This window comes from Micromesistius poutassou (assembly GCF_964030765.1).
Source record: "Micromesistius poutassou genome assembly, chromosome: 10".
NCBI lineage: Eukaryota > Metazoa > Chordata > Actinopteri > Gadiformes > Gadidae > Micromesistius > Micromesistius poutassou.
The window spans coordinates 1,911,251-1,928,750 of record NC_140280.1 but is presented as its reverse complement, the minus strand read 5'-3'; the positions used below and the strand labels follow the sequence as shown (position 1 = coordinate 1,928,750).

The 17,500-nt window shown below is 49.6% G+C and overlaps 2 protein-coding genes across 3 annotated transcripts; one reads left to right on the top strand and one right to left on the bottom strand.

The window, feature by feature from the left end:
* The first annotated feature begins 7,739 nt into the window (after nucleotides 1-7,739).
* rbm41 (RNA binding motif protein 41) lies at nucleotides 7,740-14,538 on the top strand. 2 transcript variants are annotated; one of them, XM_084474328.1, is made up of 7 exons: nucleotides 7,740-7,766; nucleotides 8,214-8,330; nucleotides 8,839-9,040; nucleotides 9,996-10,200; nucleotides 10,598-11,088; nucleotides 12,913-13,060; nucleotides 14,154-14,538. In XM_084474328.1, exons 1-7 carry the CDS (start codon nucleotides 7,759-7,761, stop codon nucleotides 14,279-14,281), a joined length of 1,299 nt encoding a protein of 432 aa, XP_084330454.1. In that variant the 5' UTR covers nucleotides 7,740-7,758; the 3' UTR covers nucleotides 14,282-14,538. The 2 variants fall into 2 exon arrangements, with proteins under 2 accessions (XP_084330454.1, XP_084330455.1); XM_084474329.1 differs by lacking the exon at nucleotides 14,154-14,538 and adding an exon at nucleotides 13,117-13,245 and having other exon boundaries at nucleotides 12,913-13,068.
* Nucleotides 14,539-16,881: 2,343 nt separating this feature from the next.
* Nucleotides 16,882-17,489, bottom strand: cldn2 (claudin 2). Its single transcript, XM_084474346.1, has one exon. It carries the CDS (start codon nucleotides 17,484-17,486, stop codon nucleotides 16,890-16,892), a length of 597 nt encoding a protein of 198 aa, XP_084330472.1. The 5' UTR covers nucleotides 17,487-17,489; the 3' UTR covers nucleotides 16,882-16,889.
* Between the last annotated feature and the right edge of the window lie 11 nt (nucleotides 17,490-17,500).

The following is a 17,500-nucleotide window of genomic DNA, read 5'->3' as shown; positions in this document are numbered from 1 at the left end:
CCACAGAAGACATTAAAACATTGCATTTTCAAAAGCAAAAAAGTCCCTAGTTGTTCAGGATTCAAAAGTTCATTAGGAGGTTCACAATCATTCATAATGAGAGGATGAGAGAGTGAGAGAGAGGGTGAGAGATCACCCAGGCACCAGCCATGATGGTGTGGGCCCTAGACGCTCTGGTCCCGGAGAACAATGGAGACGACGACCTCTGGTCTCCCCAGCCTGGAGACCAGAAGCTCCTAAACCGTGATGTTTTATAGAGAGAGTGGACCACTGAGGTCATGAAACCATAACCATTGTGTTGCACAGGAAATAGAAACCCCCAAATGCTTGATAGGCCTTCCTGGCTTTTATAGAGACTTTGGCTAAATAAACAGCGATACAAGGGGATGAAACTGCAATTCTTTCTCACATAAATTCCCTCTCTCTCTCTCTCTCTCTCTCTCTCTCTCTCTTCCTCTCTCCAACATAAACTCTCTCTCTCCATCCCTGGGTCTCCCTCTCTTTTTCTCTCTCCCTCCCTCTCTCTCTCGCTTTCTCTGACTTTCTCTCTCTCTCTTTCACCCTATTGCTCTCTCTTTCTCTCTCACTCTCCCTCCCTTCATCCCTCCCTCTCTCTCTCTCTCTGTCTCTGTCTCTCTCACCCTCCCTCTCTCCCTCTCTCCCTCTCTCACACACACACACACACACTAAACGTTCCCACCCAGTCTCCCCCTCTCTGTCTTGTTACTCTCAGCCCCCCCCCCACCCCCACTGTAACCTCTGGGAGAGAGCAGTCCGGGGTCTGCAGCTCTCGTAGGAGGTGGGCCTGTCTGGAGGAGGGACACCATCCATAAGGCTGAGCGGACGGCCAGCCAGCCTGCCCCCCCCCCCCGCCCCCCCCCCCCAGCCCCCCAGCACGTCGCGGTAGGGCTCCTCGGCTCCTGACTGGCACCAGCCATAAAACAACTGGCCCCAGAAGAAGCCTCGCAAATCCTCTCTCTTGTAATTAGACTCTACGTCAGCGCCGCTCTCTCTCTCTCTCTCTCTCTCTCTCTCTCTCTCTCTCTCTCTCTCTCTCTCTCTCTCTCTCTCTCTCTCTCTCTCTCTCTCTCTCTCTCTCTCTCTCTCTCTCTCTCTCACTCTCTCACTCTCTCACTCTCTCCCGGTCCCGGGGCGAGATACTCGGCGACAAACAGAAAAATAAACGGTTTGGATGAAGGCCGACACGCAGATCCATCAAGATGTTTTATTTCACCCCCCCACCCCCCCACCCCCCACCCCGCCACCCCCCACCCCACACCTCTCCTATTACTTATTTGTGATGCACTGCACCAGGGACGAATGTAAACCAGCGTGACAGGGAGCACGGTGGCGTTGGGAGCCAGGAAAGCACTTGGCAGACGGAGCCCCCCACCCCCCCCCTCCACCCCCCCCCCTCCACAGGTGCAGGCGAGACGCCGGGGAGGGAGAAGAAGTCTTGAGCCCAGAGAGGAAGTTATTGTCCTAGAATAGAGAAATCAGCAGTGATGACACCGGTATAGGAAGCCAGGTCACAGTGAGAACGGGTGGCTGTGCTGTGCCGCCCGTGTGTGTGTGTGTGTGTGTGTGTGTGTGTGTGTAGGTGTGTGTTTGTAATAGATAGATACGGTGGGAGAAGTACGTGTACCAGCCTTGTGTGTGTGTGTGTGTGAGATTGTGTCTGTGTGTCTGTGTGTCTATGGGTGTGTGTGTGTGTGTGTGTGTGTGTGAGATTGTGTCTGTGTCTGTGTGTCTATGGGTGTGTGTGTGTGTGTGTGTGTGTCTGTGTGTGTGTGTCTGCGTGTTTGTGTCTATCTATGTATGTGTGTGTGTGTGTGTTTGTGTCTATCTATGTGTGTGTGTGTGTGTGTGTGTGTGTGTGTGTGTCTGTGTATATCTCTATGTATGTGTGCGTGTGTGTGTGTGTGTGTGTTTGTCTATCTATGCGTGTGTGCGTGCGTGCGTGTGTGCGTGTGTGCGTGCGTGCGTGCGTGTGCTCCAGATAGAAGGGCTCTCTTCCAGTATAGTCTCTGTTGCTCTGTGGTTTTAACGAGTTCTCTTGAACTGATCCCAGACCAGGCAGAGGGCGAAGACAAGTGCGTATATAACAGAGTGTATGACCCCTGCGTTTCCTTCGCCGTCTCACTCTGTGCCCCGTCGCCAAACTGCAGACGTCATCCGTTTAGCTTGGCACCATCTAGACTAACACAACATTATAAATATCATACTGGAGATTCATAACAAACTCCGGAGTAACTGAGTTACCATGTGTTTGTGGGCTGCCACTCGGCGAGTTATTGACACTGGGAGGACAGCGGTAATTGAAAGGAATTAATTCATGCAGAAATTGTTTGTGTGAAACGGTTGATTATCTTGGGAGGTGAACGTTGAATGTTTTCTGAGGCAATAACGTCAATAACACATGGATTTCGCGCTCTGTTAACAAACAAAAAATTCCATTTGTTTTTTTTAAATGAGCGTCCACACAAAGAAAGTTCCCCACCTACATTAGTATTTCTGGATCCGAAAACGTAGAAATCCTTAAAAAAATATTTTCAAATGATTTCCTATTAAATAAAAAATCCTAACGCTGCTCATCCCTAACAACAGGAACTCCAAACACCAGGGTAGTGCCCCATGTGTGACTGACTCTGTGTGTGTCCAGAACTCCCTAATAGACCTGTGGCCTGGACATGCTCAGCATGTGTGCACGCATATCATTCATGTCATCGTGTGCACGGGGGGCCTGTGGGGGATCTTTTGCTGGGTCTGGCATCCATCACACAGCGACGTTAAACAGGTGTTTGCTGTGTACTCTGAGAGACACGCATGAGGCCAGACCAGATGGAGTGGCCGAGGAAACACCCTGACGGAGATAAGTATATCAAACATATCTATTCGGTTAATATTTGCTTCTGTGTCCCCAGACGTTCCCCTGCAGACAGGACTTATCTGCAGTTTTGAGCAAAACATCCCAACATTTTATGCGCCTGATAGCAGTTATTTGCCTCACGGGAACTAGGGAGTGTACACTCTGTGAGTTGATAGTGATGAGATGATTGGTTAAATCTGTTTAAATAGCAGAGTTGCTTGCCATTGTACTTTCACTCTCTTTCACTCGCTCTCTCTCTCTCTCTGCCTCTCTTCCCCTGCCTCTCTCTTCTCCTCTGCCTCTCTTCCTCTGCCTCTCTCTTCCTCTCTCTACTTCTCTCTCTATCTCCCTCTCTTTCTCCCTCCTTTCTTTCTCCTTTCTCCTTTTCTTTCTCCTTTCTCCTTTCTCTCTCTCTCCGATGTTGAAAAAGGGAACAAACTGTGCGTTCATGTTGCTTGTCCTATCTATTAGCATCTTATTTTCAAATGTCTCTGCTTCGCTTCCTCTCGTCAAATCATAAATGAGTAAGAGAACCTAATACATAACACGTGACCTGTCTCCTTTATCTAATAGATCTGACAAATGAGAGGAAATGTTCCCGCCTGCAGGACTGACGTAACACCCGGCAACTCTTACCGGGTGCCGTGGCTACAAGTACAGCGTAGCTGAATCTGAATCTACTTCAGCGTTTTGTTTGTCTGCTAGTGAGAATTACCAGATTTAGACGCCGGGGGAGACTTCCTGCCAGGATGACGTTTTGCGTCAAGGCGTTTTCCCACAACTGATAAATTCCGGAACATATAGAAGTTTGTGTTTGGGGCTCCTCCACCCATTCCATCTCATCCACCGTTCATCATCACCTCATCCATCCACACATCCAACCCTCCCCTCCATCTATTTATCCTTCCATCCATCATCAATCAATCCGTCCATCGAACCACCAATTCTTCCCTCCATCCATCCACCCATCTCCCCAGATTCATCCATTCATTCAACACCCATGCCATCCATCTTAGCGAGGTTTTACCGCTGCTACTATACTCCCCCTGCTGGGAGGGAAGAGCCACTGGAAGATGAACGCAGGCAGAGCCCACTGTCTAACCGACTATCCTATAAAATGTGACAGCGAATAACTCTTGCTCGTCCAACTACAGTGTTTTTGGTCTAGTCTACTAGAGAATACGCAGCACTAATTAAATAACCACCTTCGTTAAATCACAACCCGGCCATGTCATCTGACTCCGTTGTTTAGCGTCTGGGGATTTTCTGAATGGTTGATATATGAAAGTAAAACAATACTATTTACAAGCTGAGGGACAGTTGGTCCGAGCGGAGGAACGTATAATGCTAGGCTGTGTGCCGAGGAAAAAAAAAAATAAACACGTTCAGGAGCGTTCTTCACTGCAAACCAGCCAAGTCCTAGCTTCCATTCTATTTCACTCTATCCGCTATTGTGTGTTTAAATCAACAAGATCATCAGCATTCAACTAGTCAACTTACTCTGTGTTATGTATGCTTGGTAACGCATGGTTCACGGTGGCCTGCTGGCAAACCCATAAGCAAAATACATCTCCTTATTGGATCGGACTCAGGACAACATGGGGTCTGGGGTCTGCTGCATCGGTTATAATTACGAGTCGGCCTAGTAGTGTTGTTTTGTTGATGGGGGATCAGACCCTCCATCTCCAATCCCTGTCAGCCCCCAGGGGACCGTAAACTCGCAGCTTATCCAAGCGTCCTATGGAGCCCCAGACAGGGGAATCCATTACACAATGTCGGATCCCATTCACAAGCAATGTAGTTAGTTAGCCATTAACTACATGTCTGTACGGAGCCGACAACACGTATGTCTGACTGTGTCTCCACTCACTCAGACCCACACACACACACACACACACACACACACACACACACACACACACACACACACACACACACACACACACACACACACACACACACACACACACACACACACACACACGCACAGCACCGGAGGTTTCTGGTCGCTGTACAACAGCGCCACCCACTGGCCCACTGTGCTGTGCTGGCCCTATAGCCTCCGGAGATCTCATGTGATATATGTTAAAGCCTGTGAGCTGTGAGCAGCAGTGCTGTGCTGCCCGGCGTCGTATAGCGTGTGTCACATTAGACACTGTCATCGGCAGCTCCGTTTCGGCTCTCCGACCACAAGTAGGAGCCCTCTCTGAAGAGCCGTTTAAGTCGGAGGAAAACCGCGGCACCGGGTTTAACGGAGGCTGAGGAGGAAAAGGGCCCTATTAATAGACCCGCTGCGACCAGCCAGGCGGTGGGCTGTAAAAATAAGCTGCGCTGGCAGAGCTGAGGGAACGGTCGGTCCGGAGTAAATCAGATAAATACACATTATACTGTGTGTTCGTTAACGTTAAACCACACTGGGGCTTACGTAGCGTCCGCCAAAACAGTATGTCTGCCCCTGCTGTTGGAGCACTAACTGTTTCAGTGTGTGTGTGTGTGTGTGTGTGTGTGTGTGTGTGTGTGTGTGTGTGTGTGTGTGTGTGTGTGTGTGTGTGTGTGTGTGTGCGTTCGTTAGGTTGGACAGGGACTGTTAGTAAAAGCCCATTTCAGGGTAAGTGGGACCAGCGTTGCAGTGGCAATGAGTGGTGATAATTACCTTTCGATACCAGCTTCATACACACACACACACACACACACACACACACACACACACACACACACACACACCATACTCCTGTCCTACTATAGCACAATCTATCTCGGTCTGATTTGGGTGTTATATCCGTCCATCACCACCATGGTTAGTCGGCATGAGGCATTGCTATTAATCAAGTGCTATTATCAACCTGTAATATATATATATAACTTGCATATAATTTTCTTCCTAACACCAGGTGCCTAGTGCACAGATCAAGGCCTAATATAACATGTATACGTGTATATAACTGAGCTGAGAACTGTATCCTCTGAAAAGAAGGGAATGATCTGATGCTGGTAACTTGGTTGTGGTCTGCGGCCATAGGCTGCCTTCTAACGAGGACTTCAGGGTCCACCCAGGCAGAACCAGCATGGAGGAGCATCTATTGATTGACACACTGACCTTTCCTTAGCGCTGTGTAGGAGGAGGTCGGGGGTGCAAGACCCAGATACCGAGAGCAGCGTGTGTGTGTGTGTGTGTGTGTGTGTCTGTGTGTGGGCGTGTCTATCAATGTGTGGGTCGATATGTGTGTGTGTGTGTGTGTGTGTGGGCGTGTCAATGTGTGCATATTTGTGTGTGTGTGTGTGTGTTTGGGGGTAAGTGTGTGTGTGTGTGTGTGTGTGTGTGAGAGAAGGAGGGCGTAATAGTGTGTGTGTGTGTGTGCATGCATTGGAAAAAAACATGCGCTCTAGCGTTAGTCTGACTGGCCTGGTCATTAGGGGGAGGGATCCCTTGTAACCACTTCAACCATGTGCAGAAGGAAAGTGATGAGAGAGGGGGGGGGAGAGAGGGGAGAGAGGGAGAGAGAGAGAGAGGGGAGAGAGGGGAGAGAGGGAGAGAAGGGAGAGAGAGGGAAGAGAGGGAGAGAGGGGAGAGAGGGAGAGGGGAGAGAGGGGGGGAGAGAGAGAGAGAGAAGAGAGAGAGGGGAGAGAGAAGAGAGAGGGGGGAGAGGAGAGAGAGGAGATGGGCTTGTGGCCACAAGGCATCTCCCCAGGGCAGAGAATATATTTTTCTTAAAGAATGAGCGAAAACGGAGGTCCTGCGTGTGATGTGGTGAACGAGGTTCCCAGAGGAGGCAGGGCAGAGAGGGATGAAGAGCTGAGGACAACATGGTCGGGGAAGCAAAGATGAAACATTGGAAAACTGGAAAATGACTAAAAGGCAGAGCCGAGAGGGGGGAGATAAGGATGGTGGGTGGGCTGCAGTAATCTCACACAAGTGATTATAACCCTTCATGTGGAATGGCAGGAATTGAAGACCTGGCCTTGTGACAAGATACCATGATACACACACACGTGCATACGCACACACAGACACACACACACGCACACACACACACACATGCGCGCATACGCACACACATACGTGCATACGCACACACAGACACACACGCACACACACACGTGCGCGCATGCATACTCACACACACACACGTGCATACGCACACACAGTCACATACACACACACGCATACGCACACACAGACACATACACATACATGCACACACATGCCCGCACAAACACACATACACACACAATTGCACACACACACACACACACACACACACACACACACACACACATGCAAATCAGAGTCATTTAAAGACACATACACATTCTGCAATAATATGGCATAATTGGCAGAATGGAAAACCCAACACAGCATCTTGGCCTTTCAGAGAGGAAAAGGATTGGATGGGAAAATAAAAGGCAATGACTTCCAGCTGATGTTTGAACGACAGCCGATGCAATACCCCTCTCTCCTGCCACTGTAACGGCAAAGATAAACACAATGTGTTTATTCGTTTTTGCATTGTATAAACAGATCCATTACTACTCCCGTATATTTGTAATGGCCATGCTATTATCACGGTTTGGAGTTACTGTTTCTTTCTGATTGAGCCATTTGGCATTCATGTGAAATATTGAAGGAAAGTAGTGTGCCATGAATGATCATAGGATTTGATGGGAGGTGGCTATAGGGGAGATAGCTGCTTTACCAAGGCCTACATTTATGATTACTTTCTGCCTATATTAAATAGGAATATTATATGGGTTTATTCCAAAAACAGTAATACCACATGCTATACTTACTTTATCGGGGCTCCATGGTCTGGTCTGGCGGCGGAAATGTCAGGGGACTACATTTCCCATGATTCCTTAATCTGTACCCGGAACAACAACAACACGGCAGCATGCGACGGTAAACAGAGCCCTTTTATCTTTCTCATTCTAAATGATAATTTGCTCTCAGATGCAATTTTTTTCTTACACATCAAGTGAAATGGATTGAGCATTATATATAATATATTCGCACTCCTATACGTATAATGTAAGTCCGCACGTTGGGCACAGCGTAAGCCACGGTGTTAGCTCACATGAGAGGGACTCTTGAGTTAATAACCAAAATCGGAATTGATAATCACACGTTTAAAACACGTCATACATCAGGCTCATCACGTGTCAGTTACCAAGCAACGTACAACCGACTAACAAGATTTACTAACTAATACTAATAACGTTAGTGGCAGAAAATAAACGCCAAAAGGATACCCCTCCCCGACAGTCACTGTCTGTGATTGATATTCCTCTGGTGGCTCCACACACAATGTGAGGTGATGTTAACGTCTGCGTGTGCCGGGGGTGACAGGGTGAGCCGCCAGGCGTGTGAGGACGGGCCGCTGCTGGACTCGCAGGAGACGGAGGGCCAGCGGCAGCTCCACAGCCTCCTGGTGCAGCAGCTCCACACCGACGTGGACATCGATCGGTGGGTCATCAACACAACACGACCGTCACCGTCACCGGCCTCCTGATCGATAACCTTGGCCCATTTGTATTTGTATTTGTATATTCTGATTGTTCCTGGCCTCCCTTGTAAGTAAGTAGCTATTCTATCATGGAGCCCTGTTGATAATACCGATGCTTGCTCTCTCTCTCTCTCTCTCTCTCTCTCTCTCTCTCTCTCTCTCTCTCTCTCTCTCTCTCTCTCTCTCTCTACCTCTGTCTGTCTCTCTCTACCTCTCTACCTCTGTCTCTCTCTACCTCTGTCTCTCTCTACCTCTCTTTCCTTCTCTCTCTCTCTCTCTCTACCTCTCTCTCTCTACCTCTGTCTGTCTCTCTCTACCTCTCTACCTCTGTCTCTCTCTACCTCTGTCTCTCTCTACCTCTCTTTCCTTCTCTCTCTCTCTCTCTCTCTCTCTCTCTCTCTCTCTCTCTCTCTCTCTACACCTCTGTCTCTCTCTACCTCTCTTTCCTTCTCTCTCTCTCTCCCCCAGCCTGGTGGCCAAGCGGCGCTGCTTCGCCCCAGCCGCTCTCTACCGGCCCTTTGGGGAGCAGGCCAGTGGAGTGAGGAGCCTGTCCCAGTTCCAGGCCCTGCAGCACGGGGACCAGGAGCTGGCCAGCCTGCGGGAGCTGGGCCTCACCGACCCAGAGATCCATCTGTGGCTGAGCAGGGACGCCCCTGAGCTGACCGAGAAGGTATCACCGACCAGCACGCACACACTCACACACACACACAGACAGACAGGCAGACAGACAGGCAGACAGACACAGACATCTTTACAGAAGATTCTAGTCTTGCTTGCAGTTTGATAGTGAAGGTCCTTGAGTTTCCTCTCCATGTCCTCAATCCTTCCAGGTGGACTTGCAGGCCCTGTCCCAATTCTCCCCCTCCCCCTAGATTTGAGCCCTAACCCTAGATTTTGCGTGTTCCCGCGAAGAGGGTAGGGTGTCCCAATACTTAAGGGAACAAGGGGGGAGTGCTGTTTTTTCCCTTAAAATCAACCCTTGAATGCTAGCAAGCTCGGTAGCTGACTTGCAGCTAAGGGCACTCAAAGCAAGTGTTCTTGTTAAGGGGAGAGAAATGGGACTGGGCCGTAGTGTGTGTACATCCTGTAGTGTGTGTACATCCTGTAGTGTGTGTACATCCTGTAGCGTGTGTACATCCTGTAGCGTGTGTACATCCTGTAGTGTGTGTACATCCTGTAGTGTGTGTACACCCTGTAGTGTGTGTGTACATCTTGTAGCGTGTGTACATCCTGTAGTGTGTAGTGTACATCCTGTAGTGTGTGTACATCCTGTAGTGTGTGTGTACATCCTGTAGCGTGTGTACATCCTGTAGTGTGTGTACATCCTGTAGTGTGTGTACACCCTGCCGTGTGTGTACATCCTGTAGTGTGTGTACACCCTGCCGTGTGTGTACATCCTGTAGTGTGTGTACATCCTGTAGTGTGTAGTGTACATCCTGTAGTGTGTGTACACCCTGTAGTGTGTGTACACCCTGTAGTGTGTGTACATCCTGTAGCGTGTGTACATCCTGTAGCGTGTGTACATCCTGTAGTGTGTGTACACCCTGTCGTGTGTGTACATCCTGTAGTGTGTGTACACCCTGTAGTGTGTGTACTACATCTTGCCGTCGGGTGTGTCCCTCCAGAGCCACGGCGTGTGCGCCGCCCCCAGCGCGCGGCAGCAGCGCCTGCAGGTGATCAGGGACAAGATGGCGGCCCGGTCGGAGCTGCTGTCCCGGCCGCAGCGCTTCACCAACAGCCGCGCGCTGTCCCGGCGGGAGATGGAGATCGAGCAGGCGCTGTTCCACGGCAACGACCGCATGGGCTTCCTCTCCGCACTCTACCACCGCAGTGAGGGGGGATGTGTGTGTGTGCGTGCGTGCGTGCGTGTGTGCGTGTTCTGGTCACACGTTTTAGATACAGACAAGGAATTGACACTTTTATTACGTGTCAAATTCCACGAAGCCGTTCCTTGAAGGAGTGATCCCCCCGCTCTGCGTTCCTCCTCCTCAAGGTTCTCCTCCTCGATCGTTAAGGGAGTTTGTTTCTTGACTTTGGGGGACTTAAGGGGGTGTTATAAATATCTGGCCTGTGAAGCCCTTTGAGACTGAAACCGTGATTAAGGGCCAACACCAAACTATAAGTCAAATCACGGAGGATTTATCACGGAGACGATCTCAGTCTGCGGTCACACGAGGAAACCCTCTTTTGAACCCCCCCCCCCGACGGTCGTGTTTCCAACCTGCAGATCAGGAGAGTGAGGAGAGCCAGCGGGGGGCGCCGTCCGCCTCGGACCCCATGGACTCTGTCTACAGAGACGTCTTCATCAAGGAGGGACGACCCGTCTCGCCCACGGCCCGGCAGGAGAGCTCCGCCCGCCTCACCCCGGCCGACAAATCGCAGCGTTCCCCGACGATGACCGACCAACCGCAGAGCTCCGAACCGTCCCGGCCGACAAAGCTCCCGTCGGAGCCCGGTCGGAACGCCGCGACGACTCGTCGCTGCCCGACGCGACCGCACCACAAGCCGCCGCCGCCGTCGTCGTCGGCGCGTCCGACGGAGATCGACATCAGTCGACCAATCGGCAGCCTGTGCGCAGCGGGGCCCGGCGGGGTGCTGACGCTGCGGGGGGACGTGGAGGACGTCTCCGACGAGGACATACGGGGGAACCGAGAGGCGGAGGAGGGGATACGATCCATCCCCAGGTTCCAGAGCTACCGGGCCGGGGAGCCGTCCAAGGTAAACGCCGCCTCACTCCCCCGCCGGGGGACGTGATGCTGCACGTACATTAGGGGTGTAACAGAAACCCATTTGAATCGGGAAAATCGATTTTGATTTAAAAGATGCAAATCTTCTGAATCGAACTGAATCGAATTGTTCCATTTTTAAAATTGATCGTTCCTGAATCGTATCGTACCCCCATGTATCGAGATACGCATCGAATCGTCTTTTATTGGAGAGATGCACACCCCTAACAAAATACACTTCTTCTCTAGTCTTTGATAAATCTTTTTGAAGGAAATGCCACATTTACAAGTTAATTCATTTTGTGAAATGATTGTCCACTTTCAACAAGAAATCCACTGCATCGTACCCTCTCCAATTGAGCCGTGCCACATCGAATCGAAATCCTTCTGAATCGAACTGAATCGAATCGTTCCATTTTAATCGCATCGAATCTTCTTTTATTGGAGAGATGCACACCCCTAATGTACATGTATGATATACACATTATGGGTGTAAGTATTGATCCATTTGTATCGATTAATTGATTATACAGCCGCCCATGATGCATCGGTTGGTCACTAAAGTGTGTATAGAATACAGTTTCTGTATTCTCGATAAAAGGTAAATGGTTCATTTTTTGGTTGATTTTATTTGCTAGATATTATATCAATAGATATAATGTAAAAAGTATCGAATCGTATCGTGGGGAATTCTGAAGTATCGAAAATAATCGAATCATTGGCTTAAGAAATCGATATGGTATGGAATCGTCATGAAGGTTCAGATTTACACCCCTAATGCACATGTGTGTGTAGTGCGTTTCCCAGCGGTATGTACAACGCACACACACACACACACGCACACGCGGGAAACTCTAGCCTAGAATACAGCTATTAACATCCTGGTGACCGATCCAAAGTAACCTTAACCTGGTGCCGTGCTGGGATGTTAAACACACACAATACACAAGTGAACACACACGGAATTCATGGGAAAGACGGACCGCTATAAAAAAAAAAGCATTAATATCCAGACCAGACGCCAGGAGTGTATTTGCTGAAAGCGTTTGTGTCAAACGCTAAGTCATAATTTATTGTCTATTTTCATTGGGCCGCGTCACGTTCACAGCCCCAAAGGGGACTCGGGTTACGCATACATTCAAGATCAACATCGCATGCCTCGACTCCCAGCGCAATCTCAGCGGGAAGGCCCGTGTCAACAGAGGGAGGGGTCGTCCGGGGTGAAGCGCGGCGTTAAGGTTCTGTGAGCGACGTCATGGCGCCCTCCTCAGCACCCGGTGAGATGTGCAGAACGTGTCCGTCCGCGGCGTGCGTTCAACATTATCACCGGTTTCCGTGAGCGGGTAACGGCGGTCCACGTTCCCAGCCGGCGTCGTCGACGCGAGACGACGATTACGTGAGAGGCGACGAAATGGAAAAGGAGGGAAATGAAAGAGGCCTTTCGTTCATTCGTTTCCGGTCTGATAAACGTTTTTTGCAAATCGATAATAATGTAATAAATATTTCGTAAAAATAAATACACAGATATTTCGTGTACCGTTATTGTCATACTACAGGCAGATTACAATACTGTAGACTACTACGATACTTTTGGGCTTGACGTGTGTGTGTGTTTCGGGGCTGCTCCATCGGTGCATCACTACGACGACGAGGCGTTCCTGTAACCTTTAAAAAACGCGTACTGCCGGGATGCTGGTTGTGCACCACCGTGGGGGAGGGCTGGGGCTGTCTCACACTGGGTTAACTCTCACTGGGCTCTCCCCCCCCCCCCCGCTGGTCTCTCCCTCCCCTCCCCCCTCCGCTGGTCTCTCTCCAGGTGCTGTGCGTGAAGAACCTGAGTGCGCAGGCGTCGGTGGCCCAGCTGGTGGCGCTGTTCTCCCGGTTCGAGGCGGCGGGCGGGCCGGCGCTGCGCTACCGCCTGCTGACGGGTCGCATGAAGGGCCAGGCCTTCGTCACGCTGCCAGGTAACCAGGCCGAGCACCAGGCTGAACACCAGGCTGAACACTAGGCTGAACACCAGGCTGAACACCAGGCTGAACACTAGGCTGAACACCAGGCTGAACACCAGGCTGATAACCAGGCTGAACACTATAGGCTGATCACCAGGCTGATCACCAGGCTGATAACCAGGCTGAACACCAGGCTTAACACTAGGCTTAACACCAGCCCGAACACCAGGCTGAACACCAGGCTGAACACCAGGCTGCGCAGAGACAGCGGCTCCAGGTTTCCATAGTTACCAGGGATGGGTCAGAATATTAGATTATTAGATTATTCGTTCCTGAGGCGTCAAAGCCGATTTTTAACATTTGGACCGTTAACATTTTTTCCCAGTCAAATAAACAAGAATTAACAGAACAGAACTAGTGTTGGTTCTGTAGCACTATTCTTTTTTTTTTATTAGTTAATATTATTATGATTATTAATCATGTACAGAAAAACAATATACACAATACACAAGCATAAATATTAATATATATGCATACAACACAAACACTGATCACTGTTAAAGTTAGTTTTTTTGCGTTTAAGATATTACGTGATTTCTCGGCACACATCGAATAATCGATTATTCGTTCATACCACCCACTGATTATTCGACCATGAAAAATGTTCATGAGTTATTCACATCCCTAATAGTTACGCACACACACTGAAATACGACCACGGTCGTACGGCACCGCCGGTTGTGATACAGGACGCGCTTTTGTCTTCGCATTGACGTTGACATTTAGGGCATTTAGCAGACGCTTTTATCCCAAGTAACTTACAAGTTACCGTTTTTTACAAATGCGGTTTTCTGATTGTGTGAGAGTGCAAGGAACGGTCACATGCAATACAAACCGGCTGGTGTTGTCCCCTGGGCCCTGCCTGTGATTGGTTCTGTGTTTGTGGCGAGTTGATCTTGCAATACTTTTTAATAGTTATATGTATTATTAATGAATTGACTAACGCCTCCAACACGCAATCGTATTTTTTGCAGTTTTTTTTCTTTCATATGTGCTTGTACCTGAACACATTCACACATTTTAACAATGTTTCTCTTTTTCTCTCCAGACACCGAAACGTCCCAGAAAGCTTTGGAGTTGATCCACGGTTACCGGTTGCTAGGCAAGCCCCTGGTGATTGAGTTTGGGCGTGAACGGCGAGAGGAGGCGGGGCCACAGAAAGGAAGTAAAACATGACTTCCTGATTAGCAGAAACTGACACTTCAAATTCAAGACGTACAACATTTTCTGTGTTCAAACGAACTTGTGTTGAACTCGGAAACCGGCTGGTTGAACTGGGTTGGATTGTACCAGAACAATCACCTGAGATAGACACCTCATGTTGTCACAAATGTATAAACTCTGCAGTTATTAAACATTACTATGAACTCGTGAAGTTCCGGGCTGTTGACATGACATTGTTGGATGATGTGTAGGATCAAATAAAGAGGTAGTTCATTCATTCACATTCACTTTGAATGAATGTGAACGGCCTACAAATATTGTCAACGTTTCCAGGACAATGGGCTCTATGCACGCAACACTCCAGGTCTCAGAATGCTTCTACAAATCCGCTTCTGGTGTTACACTGAATTCTGTAAGCCACCGAAAAGTGTGACCCAAGGGGGGCGCTGTTGGGCGTTTTCTGAAACACGCAGTGTAGACAGGCATGAACGTGCACGAGCTTAAAACGTGACATTTGTATCGTCGTCGACACCCTGATTTGATTTGATTAGCATTTTACAGACCCATACTATGGGTCAACGTGCATATAGCCTATTTAATAACAAAACACATGCCCAATATTGAAGGCAAAGTTAAAGTATGACTTTAAAAGTTTGAGCTTTTTGTATCGTCTTGTGGTCGGTACGGAGTTTGACAGACTTGTTTTGACTTATTTTAGCAACGGCTAATCCAGTGAAGCCACGAGAGACACGATGGTTCGATCACGAGATATTATCCTTCAATTAACCTAGTATTTATTGGGCTGTTAGCCAAATGTTCCCTAACCCCAAAACCTCGGTCCGCTGAGTGGGCTTTTATCCCAGCATCGCCCCCCCCCCACCACAACCTCCACATCCCACCGGTAGCCATGAACCCTGCCACGATCAATATTGCAGCAACAAACTCGATCGATCACACGGGGAGTTTGGTTTGTTGACCGTTGAAAGGACTGGGCTCTGTCCCAGGGAAGCACCGACGTCCAAAATAACATGTTTGGAACGCTGGAAGAGTGAACAGCTTCTAACATCATTCTCGGGTGCATCATGCATGGTGTGGCCGCAGGTCAGGACCCAACAGGATTCTGTGCATATTCCTAAATTCCCAACCTGTTCTCTTGCACACCACACACAATGCCACATAATCACACCCCGGTCTCCCATTGGACTGCATTCTTCCTCCCCTGTGTGTGTGTGTGTGTGTGTGTGTGTGTGTGTGTGTGTGTGTGTGTGTGTGTGTGTGTGTGTGTGTGTGTGTGTGTGTGTGTGTGTGTGTGTGTGTGTGTGAGAGAGAGAGAGATATGCACACTGGTAGTGGATGACGTGTCATAGCCCCCACACACACACACAATTCATTGTGTACAGTGCTTTGAGTGCCTCACTAAAACGCATTATATAAATACAGTTCATCTTCATATTGGAGTCAAGGGTGTGATAATCATTGCCATTAATGAAGCAGGACAATTGGAATGTGAATAAGTGAATGGCGTGTGGCGGAAGTAGCTATGCTGGCGGAACACTAAGCTGTGGACTTTACAGCCACTAATGAACACAAAGGACATTCTTTTAAATAAGCGTCATCAGGTATACGGTTTGAAACAAAAGTATTTATTTCCTAAATACAAACAATACAACGCAAGCCAAACCCAAAACCACTTCATAAAAGATGAATAATTACATTCAATTTTAAACCAGTGACGGTGGATCTAAAACCAGCGTCACTGGTTATTTTCTATCACGCGTCACATTCAAAGAGACCATTTCAGTTGGATTTTTTTTTTTTATACAAAAGAGGGAAAATAACGTCTAAAAGAGTTTGACCAACAAACTCAAAATCTTCAACCTCTGCACCAAAAACATTATTCACACGTATCCACTCTTGGGCTATACTGAGACACGTGCGTCTTTAGCACACACCGTGAACGTATCCTGTTTCACTCCCACAGGCCAAAGCATAATTGTACATCCTCCCGACTGCAGTGTCCATGACCTGCCCTAAGCCACATCGACGGGGAGGTAAGCGACTGATTACTGCGAGGAAGTGAGTTCATCAAGTGTCTCCCGTCTGATAAGACAATCCCCCTCCAAATCCCTGTGCTTAGTAACTACTAATTGCACGTTAAACTGGAAAAACGGTATGGATGACCTAAGTACGTTGAGCAAAGTTTAAGAGAAACGGGCTCAAACACAACATGTCAGGGTTGTGATGCAACCGTATGCCAAGAATAACAATCTATGCCTTAAACAAACAGCGTTTTGTGAAAAACAGACCAGTGCATATACTGAGAGTAAATACAAACCTAGATGGAAAAATGTCATGAAACGTCTTGTGACAGTGAAGTCCATAGACACACTAATGACATTAGGACAACTATGTATCAATCAGGGGTTGTCCTACATCATTTCTTCTCAAATGCCCTCCTTTGAGGAAAATCCATGGTGTGTGTGTGTGTGCGTGCGTGTGAGTATGCGTGCGTGTGTGTGAGCGAGTGTGTACATACAGTACGTGCTTGCGTGTATACATGCCTGTGTGTGTATGTGTGTGTGCACGCGTGAGCATGTGAGTCCGTTGGGGGGGGTCCACCTCACACGTACCCCGTGACATCATACCCCGGCGCCTTCTTGGAGCCCCGGGTCCCGTTGCCTCCGTACCCGGACCCGCCGCCACCGCCGCCGCCGCTTCGGCTCAGACCGTGGCCCCGGCTTCCTGTGTTAACCCCGCCCACCTGGAGGGCGGGGTTGCGGTAGGTCTGCGAGGAGCTCCGTACCCCGCCGCCGCCGCCGCCCCCACCTCCTCCCGCCGCCTGGTACGCCGGGTAGGGGTACCCGGCCCCGTTCCCCCGGGCCCCGCCGCCGCCGCCCCCCTCCTGGCAGAAGGAGGTGCAGAGCAGCGCCCCGCCCAGGAGGGACAGCAGCGAGGAGGCCAGGCCCAGGTACAGGCTCTGGCCCAGCTCGAACTTCATGCTGTTGTGCAGGCTGGGCTGGTAGAAGGTCTGCACCACCTCGTGCGTGGTCCACGACACGGGGATGAGCGCCAGGAAGCCCGCCGTGAAGAAGAGCGCGCCGCCGGCGCCCGCCACCCGCGCCTTGGCCGCCGCCGCGCCCTCCAGGCACACGGTGCACTGCATGCCCAGCGCGGCCACGGCGACGGCCAGCACCGACAGCACCACGGAGATGACCATGAGGGCGCGCGAGG